General features: G+C 44.3%; 1 protein-coding gene across 1 annotated transcript in view; it reads left to right on the top strand.

Annotated features, from left to right (window-relative positions):
* The window catches only part of ofcc1 (orofacial cleft 1 candidate 1), a 398354-nt gene that overhangs the window by 36689 nt on the left and 348686 nt on the right, over positions 1-12979 (top strand). The window contains exon 5 of the mRNA XM_085993614.1: positions 12616-12717. Within this exon, the coding sequence (XP_085849740.1) occupies positions 12616-12717 (102 nt within the window). The remainder of the gene's footprint in view (positions 1-12615; positions 12718-12979) is intronic.

Raw genomic sequence — 12979 nt, 5'->3', positions numbered from 1 at the left:
CCCGCCTCCAACGGCATCTGGCCAACCCATGCTATTTTCCCTTGATTGACCTTGTTAAGCCCGCCCTGCGGGCCTAGCCGGCCAATTAAGGGAAAGCCGGTGTCAGAGGATGTCAGCGTATGACGTTTCATCTGTCAAAATTTTTTGACAGATTAACTGTCAGCATTTGACAGCTTAGAGAAGCTGTCAGCACTGACAATCTCTGTTCTATGGTGAGTCCTTGCACAAAGACTCACCAAAACCTCTTTCCTCAGCAGAAAGCAGATGGCTGCTGCATCTGAGAATGCATCAGCCATTCTGTCATCTCTGCCGTTGAGATGAACCCCAAGGGTTGAAGCCTGCAGAAAGAAACAAAGGTAAGTAAACTTTTTCTAACACTTTACACTCACCCCTCATACTTACCTCTCCACATTTGCACCCATCACTCACCTCCACAGCGCACTTTTCGAACCCTCTCACCCCCGCAGACCCACTGCTCGCCTCGCTGACCCTGGCGAGGTTCACAGCTGTCGGGGAGCCCGCACTTGCAGGGGCAAAATGGGGATAAGCCTCAAAACTTCCTGTTAGCTACCTGTTAACAGGCAGTTAATTGGCTGTAATCCCCTTCCCGCCTCGAGGAGCCGGGTCCCTGCTCGACTCGGGGACCCGCCTCCCGGGAAGATGGCACGGAGGCGGGTTGGGAGCCGGGTCGGTACCCGCTCCCAGTTTTTGCCATTTTCCCGGCAGTCCCGCCTCCAAACCCGCCTCCTCAGGGCTGGGAAAATTTCCCCCAAAATCTCTGAGTATTTTCTAACTTTGGTAGCATGCACAAAAAATTATTGAAACTACATTGTGAGGCCACATTATCATAGGATAGCTTACCAGTGGAAGTATGATTTTAAAATTTTTTACTGGGTATTTCGCACGTAGCTTCTCTGCTCGCTAAAGTATCGGCAAAACCTGCCAGTGTTGTCTGAAGCCAGTGCGTTACTACAGTGTGGATCTGTGGAATTCATTAAATTGAAATAACAGATAGGGAACTGAATCCAGCAGATTATAAAAATTGAATGGTTTGGGGGTTGAAGTCACGCTGTACAATGCTGGTAAAGAATGTGACTGCACAAAATTCTCCTGTCCATTATTTTAACAAAGGCAATACTAATAGTGCCGAGTCCTATTTAAACCCACTTAAAATGTTATTGTGGCAACATATTTGGCAAAATCCTTGCTTCTAAATTGTTTTCTGATTTTTGTAGTGCAATTGAGCAATAATGGATGTGCATGTGCCTATTGTTTTGTTAGGTGTGTCACATATCCCGATTATCCTCAGTTTAGCCGTACAATGCACATAGAGTTTACTTTTCCCATCCCATCTGATCTTAAAAGGATTTCAGTCTCACTCTTGTTCTGGGTATTCATAGATGATTTGAGCTTGGGCATAAGCACAATTAAAACATTTGCTGACAACACAAAGAGGATTTGGCAAACAGCAAATACTGTAAAAGACTTCAGGAGGACACAGATAGGTTAATGGGATAGACAAACAGGTGGCAGATGCAAGTTTATGTGGAGAAATGTGAGATATGGGCCGGATTTTGTGACACCCACGAGCTGTGTACGCACCCGTCGGGGCCTCGCAAGTGCTGGTTTCAGGCATGCGAAGCGCATGTGCTAAAACCTGGCACTTCCGATCCGTCAGGAATCCTCTTGACAGATCACATGCCTGCCCAGGAGAAGGGCCTCCGCGGGCAGAGAGCTCCACTTTTTGCACAACTTCCGCCCGCTGAAAACCTTAAACTTTTACCAGGCGTAAGATATTTAAAGGTCTGCTTTTACCAGCATAAGCGTTTAAAAACATTTTTTTTTAAAATTTCACTCATTTATAATTTTAAAATATTTTTACACAACGTAAGTTTATTTTTAGCTCTGTAAAAACTTTAATTATTTTTTAAAAATTTTAACTAATTTTAAACACGTGATTTAAAAACAAATTATTTAATGTTTAACTTTTTTAAGTGATCCCTATTCATACATTTGACAGGTCTGTGCGTAGAGACCTGTCAAAAGTATGAAGGGGGATTTCCTTCTTTGATTGGTTCCCCATGGCCCACATGATCACAGGGACGCTTGCGAACCGCCTGCGCCACTGGGATACCTGGGCCTCTGTGCATTTCGTAGTGGAGAGGCCCAGGATCGGAAGTCTCGGGATCATCCGCCCGTAGAAAGCCTCTGATCGTCAAATCCGGCCCAATATATTTTGGGAGGAAAGTGAGAAAAGGAGGTATAGCCTCAACAGAAAGACACCAAAGAGTGTGGATGAACAGAGAGGCCCCGGGTTCAAAGACATAATTCCCTGAAAATGTGATTGCATGGCGATAAAGTTATAAAAAAGGCCAATAGCATTTTGTGTTTTATAAATGGGAACACAGAGTACAATGTCAAGAAGTAATGATCAAGTTATACAAAACTTTGGTTAGGCAAAGTTAAGCAATTCTTTAATTTTAAAATTCTCATCCTTGTTTTCAAATCCTTCCATGGCCTCGCCCCTCCCTATCTCTGTAATCTCCTCCAGCCCTATAATCCCCCTAGACCTCTGCGCTCCACCTATTCTGGCCTTTTGAATAACCCCGCTATTAAATGCGCCACCATTGGCGGCCATGCCTTCAGCTGCCTAGGTCCTAAGCTCTGGAATTCCCTCCCTAAATCTCTCCGCCTCTCCACTTCTCTTTCCTCCTTTTAAGACGCTCCTTAAAACCTACCTCTTTGACCAAGCTGTCCTACCTCTTTGACCAAGCTGTCCTAACATCTCCTTATGTGGCTCGTTGTCAAATGTTTTTTTTGATAACACTCCCGTGAAGCGCCTTGGGATGTTTTATTACATTAAAGGTGCTATATAAATGTTGTTGTTGGTATAGGCCACAATTTAAGCATTGTGTGCCGCTTTGAGCACCCCATTATAGAAAGGACATTAACGCCATTGAGAACAATGTAGATTCACCAGGTTTAGGATACTGTAGTTATGAGGAAAGACTTGAGATACTAGGGCTGTTTTCACTGGAACAGGGAACACTAAGATGAAACTTGGTATAGGATTTGAAAATTATGAAGAATTTTGATCGAGTGAATAGGGAAGTACCAAATCCTCTGGTTGGAGAGTTGGTGATGAGCGATCATTGATCCAACATAATCAGTAAAAATTTGAGGAGACTGGTTAGGAGAAATTCCTTTACTCACCGGGTTATTGGAACATTGAATTCTTTACCACAGGGAGTGATGGAGGTAGAGACCATTGCATCTTTTAAAGAGAATTGGAGAAATATAGGGGGAGAGAGCAGGTCAGTGGGATTAATATTGAGTTGCTCCAGTAAAGAGAAGGGACAGACACAATTGGGCTCGATTTTCCAAGCCCCGAGGAGGCGGGTTTGGAGGCGGGAGTGGTGGGAAAATTGCAGAATCGGGGGGCAGGAACCCAACCCGCCTCCATGCCAATGTCCCAGGAGGCGGGGACCCGACCTGTGCTGGGAGCCACCTCCCCGAGGCGGGAAGGGGATTAGTGCCAATTAACTGCCTGTTAACAGGTAGTTAACAGGCAGTTTTTTGCCTACTCCCTATTTTTAGCCCTGAAGTGTGGGCTTCCCAACGGCTCCGAACCACGCCAAGTTAGCCAGGCGGACCGTCGGTCTGAAGGGGTTGGAGGGGTCGAGATGTCCGTTGTGCAGGTGAGTGATGGGTGCATATGTGCAGAGGTAAGTGTGTGAGGTGAGTGTCAAGTGTTTTAATAAGTCTTACTTACCTTTACTTTCTCCTGCAGGCTTCCTTCCTTCAGTTCTCGGGAGTCCCTCAGCTCACCGGCACAGAAAGCAGAATGGCTGCTGAACTGTCAAAAGCTGCAGCCTCTGCTTTCTGGTCTGGAGAGCTCTCTAACTGAGTCTGAGTAGAAGGACTCAAGTTAGAAGACAGATTGTCAGTGTTTGACAGCTTCACAGAGCCGTCAAAGGCTGATTTTTCATCTGTCAAAAGCTCTTGACAGATGAAATGTCAATCGCTGACGTCACCAGTAACCAGGTGTCCCTTAATTGGCCTGCTGAGCCCGCTGGGCAGGCTTAACAAGGTCAATCAAGGGAAAGTAGTGTGGGTTGGCCACAAGTCGATGGAGGCAGGACTACAACCCAAAAAGTGGGAGTCCCGCCTCCAAAAGCTCCCCATTGACAAAATCCAGCCCAATGCCTCAAATGGCCTTTGTTTAAGTTACACATTTCTATGGTTCTGTATCAGGAACTAAACACCCTTGCAATATTATGAAGGTGTTCTCGGGAGAGCTGGATCAGTCAATCATGTTTCAGGATCTGAGGCATAATGATGAAGAGTTTTACTATTGATGCAAGCAATGGTAAACATTAAGCACTGAAATATGAGATGGATTAGCCTGGATTTTCCTGCGACTACTACCTGACTTCAGGTGGGCAGGGGTCCAGTATATCATAGCACCTGGCCAATTTTTCTGCCGTCATTCCTGGCGGTCGCCCTAATATGGGTGGATATATTTTAATGAGGGGGTCATGACGTAGTGATGTTTCATGCCTATTTTTGGTTCCATCATTACTGCCTCATTTACACTTGGCAGCCGTCACACCTGTATAAAATGTGCATCCACTGCTGCTAGGTGCTACAGAGAGGGTGGAAATGGATTTAAAGGGCCCTGCGATACTTTGCACTCATTCACATAAAGCTTATTTCTCAGCGTTATTTCCTGTTTATTTGCTATTGGAAACTGCTTGACCATCTACCTTTGTACCTTTTGATGTGGCATAATTTTACCCCCCGCGCACCCCATCTATTCTAAAAGCTTTCCTTTTGGAGCAAGAGAGGAGGAGCAAGGAAGGAAACCTGGTTGGTCAGGAAGCATGACTCCCAACCCGCTAGTACCCTCACACCAGTTGGTACAGACTGAGGTGCTTCTACCTCTAACTGTCCCAGAAGCAGTGTTTACGTAGTGCAGTGACTTCATGGATGGCAGGATTCTTCAAGGTGCAAAGGGTCATGTGGCCGCACCTGCTCCCTTAACCAATGCCATGACGTATGCTAACAGGACAAGAATCCACTCTCTGAATGTCCGGCTCATTTGCGACCTGCGCCACTGTATCCTTGCAGGTAAATGCTCGCTTTCCTAGGTCTACCATGTGGTCTTCATTTGAAGGCAATATACCACGGCAGCACGGTTTAAGCCAGTAAGGCAAGTGTCTGGGTGGTTCTTGGGAGACCTAGGACACCCTTTATGGACATGGCCGATGACATCTATGTGCTTTCCAAGTTCATCAACTGAGCACCACTATAATGAATTCCAGTCATCCACCAGTGCCATCATAGAGCCTGGATCACACTAGGGATGCTCTGCTATATTGTTGAGTGGATGTGTGCTGTCTGGAGCACAACTTTGTTTAACAAGGAGGCTTCATCACGTCAGCCAAGGATAGTAGGGAGATTGGTCAGAGAGGAGCACCAGCAGTCTGAAGAGGATGTGGAGGACAACATATTGCCAGTTGCAAGAAACATTTGTGCTATTCTCATAGAGAAGCTTTCTCTTCAGTTGTATATCTGGTCAATTGATTAAAATTTATGTCTACATCTTTCCTCTACAAATTATGCCATCATCTAAAGACCCCTCCCTCTCTTTGCATCAACTGCAGTAGCTCCCATTCAAAACACCTAATGAAAGCCACTTCTAAATCTTGGAAAAACAATGGGGGTCATATTCAACTTAGCCGCTTGGCGTTAATCTGGTGGAGCAGATCGCCTGCCCATTGTAGAACCCGCCTGATTTTTGTTCCCACAGGTTACGATCCAGATGGCCAAGCTGGCGTGAGGTGGTTGGTTACTGTGTTTCAATATCAGCCCTTTGGGACTGAGGTGGCTTTCATGTCATTGTAGCTAATTCCTGAGATGGGCCATCTACTACATGGGCAACCTGATCCTGCCTCCTTTCTGCCACATGTGTTGGTATCGGAGGGGGCTAGGAGAAGGCATGCTGTTATCCTGAGAGACAACATCATCATCTCAGCACATTGCTGCCATGGCACTAGCACTGGTTTTACATGGCAACTGATCAGTGGGTAAGCAGATCTAATGGCACTACTGAGCTCAGTGACCTGTATCCAAGACCCAATTGGTTGGAGGCTGCAAGAGACAATTTGCTCCAATCTTTCACCCCAGACCTCTGTGGTTGCAGTCTGCATTGATGCCACCATGGCCTCGCCCCTCCCTATCTCTGTAACCTCCTCCAGCCCTACAACCCTTCAAGATATCTAAGCTTCTCCAATTCTGACCTCTTGTGCATCCCTGATTTTCATCGCTCCATTATTGGCGGGCGTGTCTTCAGCTGCCAAGGCCCTAAGCTCTGGATTTCCCTCACTCTCTGCCTCTCTACCTATCTCCTTTAAGATGTTCCTTAAAACCTACCTCTTTGACAAACCTTTTGGTCACCTCTCCTAATATCTACTTATGTGGCTCGTTGTCAAATTTTGTTTTATAACGCTCCTGTGAAGCTCCTTGGGATGTTTTATTATGTTAAAAGCGCTATATAAATGTAAGTTGTTGTTGTTGATGGAAGAAGCGCAGACTGCCCTAATGGTCTTTTATCACGGGACCACCCCCCCCCCCCCAACCACAGCGCCCCCTCCCCTCCCCTCCCCTGTAGATGTCCCTGGACCTTCCATATGGTCTAGGGTGGACTGCCGTCCTGTGGAGTCATCCATCAGAATGTCGCAAATGTGGGTACTGGACTCATTCAATTGACGTGCCATTTAATGCACAGTGTAGGGCACTGTATCCAGTGCTTGCACCTATGCTTGGTGCTCTGGAAGCACCCTTCTTTTGAAAGCAAGACCCATGAGATCTGTGACTTGAGGTTCTTCATCTGAAGAGCGATGTGTCCTGACCTTCTGGCCAATGACGACGACAACAATATCAGCATCAACTTGCATTTATGTAGCACCTTTAGTGAAGAAAAATATCCCATGGCCCTAAACAGAGGCATAAGGGAGACAATGGATGCTGAGCTGAAGAAGGAGATATTAGGAGGGGTGAGTAAGAGCTTGGTTAAAGAGCTGAGTTTTAAGGAGGGTCTTAAAAGAGGTGGGGAGGCAGAGGGATTTCCAGATTATGGGACCATATTCCAATCCTCACTGTTCCTGCTCATTCATGCTCTGTATTTTATCTAATTTTCTCCCCTCAAGTTCTGGTAGGGTAAAACTTTTTCTTTTTAATTCAGTCTTTTGGGATGTGGGCGTTGCTGGCAAGGCTGGCATTTATTGCCCATGCCCAGTTGCCCTACATAGCGGTTTGATACAAAGGAGTAGCTTGCTAGGCCACTTCAGAGGTCAGTTGTGAGTCAACCATGTTGGTGTGGGACTGGAATCACATGTAGGCTAGAAAGGTTTCCTTCCCTAAGGAACATTAGTGAACCAGTTGGGTATTTACAACAATCTGACTGCTTCATGGTCACTTTTTCCTAGCTTTTCATTTACAGATGTTTAAAAACTGGACTTAAACTCCTGTTCTCCGGATTATTATTCCAGGCCTCTGGATCACTAGTCCAGTATCACAACCGCTACACTACCGTACCCCTCTGGACTGGTGCTTCATAGGTAAAGAGTGAGTGATGGAGTGTTCTCTGAACTGCAGGGAGGGATGGATGCAGAGGGGTCTGGTTCTCTGCTTCCTTGAGCATATTTAGAGGAGGAGAAGAAGAGAGGTTAGAATGGGTTCCTAGGAGCTGAGTTCTAATGTCACTTTTATAGAATCATTGAATAGTACAGCACAGAAGGAGGCCATTCGGCCCCTCGAGTCTGCGCCGGCTCTTTCGAAGATCAGTCCAGTTAGTCCCACTCCGCTGCTCTTTCCCCATATCCCTGCAACTTTTTCTCCTTCAAGTATTTATCTAATTCCCTTTTGAAGGCTTCTATTGAACCTGTATCCACCACCCTATCAGGCAGTGCATTCCAAATCCTAACCACTCGTTGTGTAAAAAAGGTTTTTCCTGCTGTCGCCTCTGGTTCTTTTGCCAATCACCTTAAATCTGTGCCCTCTGGTTATCGATCCTTCAGCATTGGAAACAGGTTCTCTTTATTTACTCTATCTAAACCTTTCATGATTTTAAACACCTCTTATCAACTCTCCTCTTAGCCTTCTCTGCTCTAAGGAGAATAACCTCAGCTTCTCCAGTCTATCCATGTAACTGTAATCCCTCATCCCTGGAACCATTCTAGTAAATCTCTTCTGTACCCTCTCCAAAGCCTTTATGTCTTTCCTAAAATGCGGTGCCCAGAATTGGACACAATACTCCAGCTGGGGCCAAACTAGTGTTTTATAAAGGTTTAGCACAACTTCCTGGCTTTTGTACTCTCTGCCTCTATTTATAAAGCCCAGGATCCCATGAGCTTTATTAACTGCTTTGTTAACCTGTCCTGCCACCTTCAGAGATTTGTGCACAAACATTGTTCTTGCACCCCCTTTAAAATTGTACCATTTAGCTTGTATTGTCTCTCCTCAATCTTCCTACCAAAATGTATCACCCCACTCTGCGTTGAATTTCATCTGCCACGTGTCCTCCCATTCCACCAGCCTGTCTGTGCCCTCTTGAAGTCTATCACTATCCTCCTCACTGTTTACTACACTTCCAAGTTTCGTGTCATATACAAATTTTGAAATTGTGCCCTCTACCCCCAAGTCCAAGTGATTAATATATATCAAAAACAGCAGTGGTCCTAGTACCGAACCCTGGGGAACACCACTGTACACCTCCCTCCAGTCCGAAAAACAGACATTCACCACAACTCTCTGTTTTCTATCCCTTAGCCAATTTTGTAGCCATGCTGCTGCTGCCCTTTTATCCCACGGGGTTCAATTTTGCTAACAAGCCTAATATGTGGTACTTTATCAAATGCCTTTTGAAAGTCTATATATAACATCAACTGCACTGCCCTCATCCACCCTATCTATTACCTCATCAAAAACTTAGATGCCGTAAAACCCAGATACGGGGAAAGAGTGGGGGGAGTGGGACGAGCTGAAGTGCTCTTGCAGAGAGCTGGCATGGGCTCGATGGGCCGAATGGCCTCCTTCTGTGCTGTAACCATTCTATGGTCTGCATGCAGCACATAATTGGGGTGCTAAAGTTCTGAAGCTTTTAGTAGGCTGATTGCATGTAAGGATGTGAGTGAAGGAATACTTGCAGGTGAAGGCTGGAGGTATAAAAGTTACACCTTTACACCTCATTGGTCATTAAAGATAAGCTCTTCACTCCTTTAGCACAGTGCGAGATGAGTAGTTATATGTCACAGATATGCTTAGTACAGTACATCATGCGGGCCCTTCCAACTTTGCCTAACCTGGTAAGGTCATTCAACTTTTCATGGCATTGACTGTAGCTGTATTGCAAATATTGGAATTGGCACTGTTGCCCCTGACAACCTCTTTCCATTTCTCTGCTGTTGCTCTTCTTTGGAAAAAGTGTCGCACTCCTGTCCTTGACTTTCTGGAGGAGCACTTTTACATTAGCATTTGTGAAGCAAGGAGGGCAGGGGGTCTGACAGTTGTCAAGGCAACCAAACTCCTGGCTTGCAGTACAAAACCGTCTCATGGTGCCTAGCCCTTTACGCTGCTGCACACCTTTAAATCCTGCAGCAGCACACGATTTCCTGCTGCTAACGGGTCAGCTCCCAACGTGAGCTGTTTGGACCCACAATATTCTAATTAAGCTGATCCCGCAGCGCCCGTGCAGTCACACTTCCAGTGGTGATGATGTCGCGGAGGGGAAACCCAGGTTTTTGAGTAACATGGCCAATTGATAGTATTTTAAAAAATGGCAACAGAAAGAATAGATGAGATGGAAAGTTTCAGAAAAATGATTTGTAAGACCTCTGCACCAAAACTGGGCATGTACATCAGAACAAGACAACATTTGCTTTCATTAATGTAGGAAGCCTGAATAGATTGTTCACGGGCTACTTGTTTGTAAATAACTCAGGATTGACCAAATTGCTGTCGAGTAATCTTTAGAGGTGCACTTTAACTATTCAAGGACAATTGGTCACAAAACTAATAATAAGGAAATCAGTTTTGACTTCAATCAAGAGACTGTCAGGAATAGAAATTGTCCTTTGGCTCCATAAGTTGCCTCAGTTTTGCTTTACAATATTCAGCAGTCAAATATTCATAGGGGTTTGTCAGTATTTTGCTCTTAATTGCACATCTCTAAAAGTTACTATGGAAATCGAGGATGGGAAATCAGTTCAATCTATCCCTGTGTTGGATTTCTTCTCTTGCTTGCATTTATCTGCGAGTCCACGAGAACAGCCTGAACTACTTGGGTAACATGGCACTAGTTCTTTGATTCAATGGCCGTGAAACTTGCTGCGGGGTAATTGCGTGAAAATGCTTAACAGGGTTGTCTGAAATTGTTTTTTCGACCGCTTCAGCCGATGCATTAACCCACCTGTGTTAAACCGGTTAACACCTCTGCTGAAATAACGAAGAGAGGAATTTCAGATGACCATGTGGGGAGGAGGCTCGTGTGGAGCATAAACCCGTGCTGGGCCGAATGGTCTGTTTCTCTGCGGCAGATTCCATGTAATTCTATGTAGTGTCCAAATGCAATGATCCCACCGATAGCAGGAAATGTATATTCTTTTTGCAAAATGTAATATCAATTTGTATTGTCATTTATTTCTACTAAAGATTCAAAATGGTGCTTTAAAAAAAAACAATAGATACAAATGAGGGTTTGTGCCTGAAAAGCTACTCCTGCGTTAACTCAGTAACGCGAGCGCTCAGCATATGGTATAGACATAAGTGCCGTTTTAATTGAATGCAAGTATGCAGGGCTGACGTTGGGAGAGCAGACTGTTTTGTTTTGCTGCAGAGACAGCAAGGGCTGTTTCCTACTGGGAAGAACAGCAGTGCTAGATGTAATAGCTTAGTGGTGTTATTACAGTACATAAGCCTTTGATTAGAACACAGACTGAAGGAGTTCCCAGCTGGATCTAGCCGCCTGGCCTCTCAGTAGCACTTGTTACTCGCTGACAGATATAGAAATGAAGTTTAAAAACATTTGGATTTTCAGTTTGTTTTTCTTTATTGAGCCCTGATAGCAAAGTGACTTTTACAACCCTTATTTACTGCTGTTATGTATTTTGTGACTGATGTCCAAAATGCAGCTGTGCAGGATAACAGATTTGATGCAATTTGCTTTCAAACCTTCTATTGATATGTGAAAAGTAGTGGTTGTTTACATCTACCTGCTTTTGTACACTATTCGGAGGTCATTGCTTGGAAATTATACTTACATGCCCTGGTCGACCCAGGCAACATTTTTGCGAAAACAGTAACTTTGCTGCATAATTTTAAAGTTCTGCCGTATTTTTGATCCACTCTTATCACCACTCAGTTCAGTGCGACTGGGTATCTGGCCTGACATCTGAATTTGTCTTTGATCTGGCCCTGCATGTCTCTAGGCAACAAGGGGACACCAGCGTGGTGACTCAATGTCGTCATGCTGCTCTCCCTGCTCTGTGCCTGCGTGATCAGATTGAGAAGCGTTTTGAGGTATGCAGTATGGTAAACGCCACTGAGCTCAGATCTCTCCAGCAGGCAGTCAATATCAGAGCCACTCCATGGACACAATTGTAAATAGAATATTAGAGTGATACCAGGCATTTATAGCCTATGTGTAGAGCTGATCAATGGCGTTCTGGGGTGGATGATTTCAATTATAGTTCTTCCATTACATAATTTTCAAGCGTTCACTTGCATAGTATTTCAGCATAGGCATAAAGGTCAAGGTATTGTTAGTCACAAAAATAACGGTTGCATTTCAGATACAAACCAGTCTTTTACGGTCTTAAAATGTTTTGTAGATTAAAATCTATCTTGGACCAAAATTACCTTTGCAGCTGCGAAATAGATATTTGTAACATCTCGAGTCCCAAATACGCTTGTTTTCCAGACTGTGTGCACGTTTCGACGAGATTTTGGGGTTCAGAGTCTGGGAAAGCTGCCCGTCACGAGATGAATGCATGACTCATGATGCTCATCCACTTCAAATGTAAAGCGCTCCCATGTAGCAAATGTTCCTTTCAACTGGAGTAATGCTGATTTCTGACACAATCAATGTTAAATTGTCTAGGAGCGGGAGGAAAAAGTTGATTGTAAAAGAATGTGTCACGAACAATAATATTGAATGACTATAAATCAAGCCAAGGGGACCAAAGTTGATCTAAGCGCAGATGATGTCTTTTTGGGGATATATGGAGTAGTATAGATTCTACTGAAAATCAACGATGTTAGATAAATGTTAAAAAAAACTACAGGAATATACTAAACCTTTGAACCCCCTTGTTTTCGAGGCTTTTTCTCATACTGCAAGTTATGATCTGGTTTCAAAGATTGTCTTCTCCAACCTTTCCTGTTTTGGTAAGTGGGGCACTGAGTTTGAACGCAGTGTGAGAACCATTAAGTACAGAATCTAAAACTTACAAGGTAGCAAAAATGACATGCTGTACTGGTGTCAGTTTCAGAATTAACATTTTGGTTCATGTGCTTCTAATAATCAGTGACCCTTACTTCATGTGCTTTCCACAGGAAATGAATACAGCAGAAATTACTTTGACCTACAGATGTATGAGGGAATAGACCCAAGGCAGTATGGGATAGAGGTCAGCACAGAAGATGAGTGTGAATTAAGTATGTAATTTCTTGTCATTATATTCTCTTCAAATCACTTTAATGAGGTGGGAATGACCGTTTGTAGTCTAGCCTACTTTTACGGTTTTAGGATTGTAACTTGTTTTCTTATTAAAAGTGGGACTGGATAGTGTTAATACTAAAAGTGCATTTCTAATGTGTTACTTCAAATGTGAGATATCTGAAAGCATGGCATGTGTTAGCAGTCCGATATTAATATATTTAGTGTTAAACTAACCTGAGTATTAGTTTCATTTCTTGT

The sequence above is a fragment of the Somniosus microcephalus genome, chromosome 7 (assembly GCF_052327205.1).
Source record: "Somniosus microcephalus isolate GS21.2 chromosome 7, FLI_Smic_1.0, whole genome shotgun sequence".
Taxonomy (NCBI): Eukaryota; Metazoa; Chordata; class Chondrichthyes; order Squaliformes; family Somniosidae; genus Somniosus; species Somniosus microcephalus.
Note: the sequence above shows the minus strand (reverse complement) of the source record. Positions and strands in the feature narration are given on the sequence as shown.